Source organism: Limulus polyphemus, unplaced genomic scaffold (genome assembly GCF_000517525.1).
Source record: "Limulus polyphemus unplaced genomic scaffold, Limulus_polyphemus-2.1.2 Scaffold5479, whole genome shotgun sequence".
NCBI classification, from domain to species: domain Eukaryota; kingdom Metazoa; phylum Arthropoda; class Merostomata; order Xiphosura; family Limulidae; genus Limulus; species Limulus polyphemus.
The window spans coordinates 64,626-66,537 of NW_013671089.1; the positions used below are offsets into that span (position 1 = coordinate 64,626).

The 1,912-nt window shown below is 33.5% G+C and overlaps 1 protein-coding gene across 1 annotated transcript in view; it reads left to right on the forward strand.

The window, feature by feature from the left end:
• Nucleotides 1–1,912, forward strand: part of LOC106472635 (histone-lysine N-methyltransferase 2E-like) — a gene marked incomplete at its 3' end in the record, with an annotated part of 23,742 nt that overhangs the window by 14,480 nt on the left and 7,350 nt on the right. Inside the window, exons 4-5 of the mRNA XM_013933290.2 lie at nt 703–865; nt 950–1,110. Coding sequence (XP_013788744.1) covers nt 703–865; nt 950–1,110 — 324 coding nt within the window. The remainder of the gene's footprint in view (nt 1–702; nt 866–949; nt 1,111–1,912) is intronic.

The window sequence follows — 1,912 nt, forward strand, 5'->3', positions numbered from 1 at the left end:
TGTCTGCTATCGTAAGATTATACTTATTCAGTGACCTCTTTCTACTGTGCCAGACATAGAATGCAGGGTAGAATTTTTACACTAGGCCTAATGTCTGTTACTATAAGATTGTGTTTATTCAGTGCCCTTTCTACTGTACCAGACATAGAATGCAGGATAGAATTTTTACACTAGGCCTAATGTCTGTTACTGTAAGATTGTGTTTATTCAGTGCCCTTTCTACTGTACCAGACATAGAATGCAGGGTAGAATTTTTACACTAGGCCTAATGTCTGCTATTGTAAGATTATACTTATTCAGTGACCTCTTTCTACTGTGCCAGACATAGAATGCAGGATAGAATTTTTACCCTAGGCCTAATGTCTGTTACTGTAAGATTGTGTTTATTCAGTGCCCTTTCTACTGTACCAGAAATAGAATCCAGTTTGATCCAGATTAGATTTCTCTAATCTCGCACATTAAAGCTCAATGAAGAAAATAGATGGCTCCACAAGTTCTCCTGTATATTCTGTATGAAAAGCTATGATGCCTAGTACCATGATTGAACTCATTTCAATGTTGTATAAAGGATATCACCACTTTAGAATGATGATACAAGGTTGATACAATTCTTTTAGAAATGTTGATATATCTGCAAGCACGTGTATGTTATTATTATTATTTTTTTTTGATAAATTGTAAGGTTTATAAATCTTATTTTAGGCAAAAGACGGCAGATGTTTCCATTTCTTCTGAAGTGCGTGCTACAACTGTTGTGACGTTACCACTTTCAGTTGCCACAGTAACAGCTCAAGAGAGAAAACCCTATGCTCACACACCACACCCAGGGTATATGTATCCAGGCTGCTTTGGTCTACCCTATCAAGTAAGAACATGTTACCTAGTTTACCAATACCACTTTAAGTTTAACTAAAAGTAGGGTTAGTAATAAAAATACAATGTATTTCAGGATCACAATTACGGAGCACCTCCACCACCCTCACCTCCTGTGTCTCCAATACCCAAAGTAAATGTATCTATCGATGAGGACACCAACTTTTCAGTTACGTCCGTCACATCAACTAATAATTATGACAAAGTTCAAGATGAAACCATAACAAGATGTATTTGGTAAGTTAAAATGAATTACGTTTAAATTGTACCTCACTTCATGATGTAAAAGCAAAGTTTAACGCTTTCAATACGGGCTCAGTCATTTTGACCAACCATGTTACTTTTGTACTCGTTTAAAGTCTTTGTAGATTTTGTACTTATAACTCTCAATATAGTGGGAATATCTTCATGAAATTTGGCAGTCTTTCAGTTAATATTACAAGTCTTTCAGGTACAAAAACTCATATTTCTTAATGAAGTATTTTTAATAAACTAAAGATTTGTCCATGAATATATTGAGTATTTGTTTTGAATAGTCCGCGTGCAAAGTAATTTTCATGTTAAAATTAGAAATACTTTTCGTCATCTCAAAAATCTTAAATTTCCTTTGTGTAATCCCTAAAACCTCCTAAATGCATTTCAAACGTTTTTTTTTTTTCAGAAAAACTTTTTAGTTCATCTGTTATTGTCTCTACCTTATCTCAAAAAACAGGATCGGTAAATTCAACCAACCTCATAACCACCAAAAAAAAATCTAAATAAATCTAAATTAACCTTTTTTTTCTTTGTAGAATGACTTCAAATTGTAACATGAAACTACATTCTTTTATCCTAAGCAGCTCTAAGTTCTTAACATTATACATCTATTTATAATTTTATTTTATTGTTTTATTGCCCTTTGAACTGTGTCTAACAACTATCCGTGGCATTATAAGTTGTAAACCACTCGGGTAACGTGCAGCTCATGTTACACTATCGAATTACATTACCCAAGAGATGCTTGCGTGTGTGCCTTGTCTTGTCTTAAATAACTTAAAAA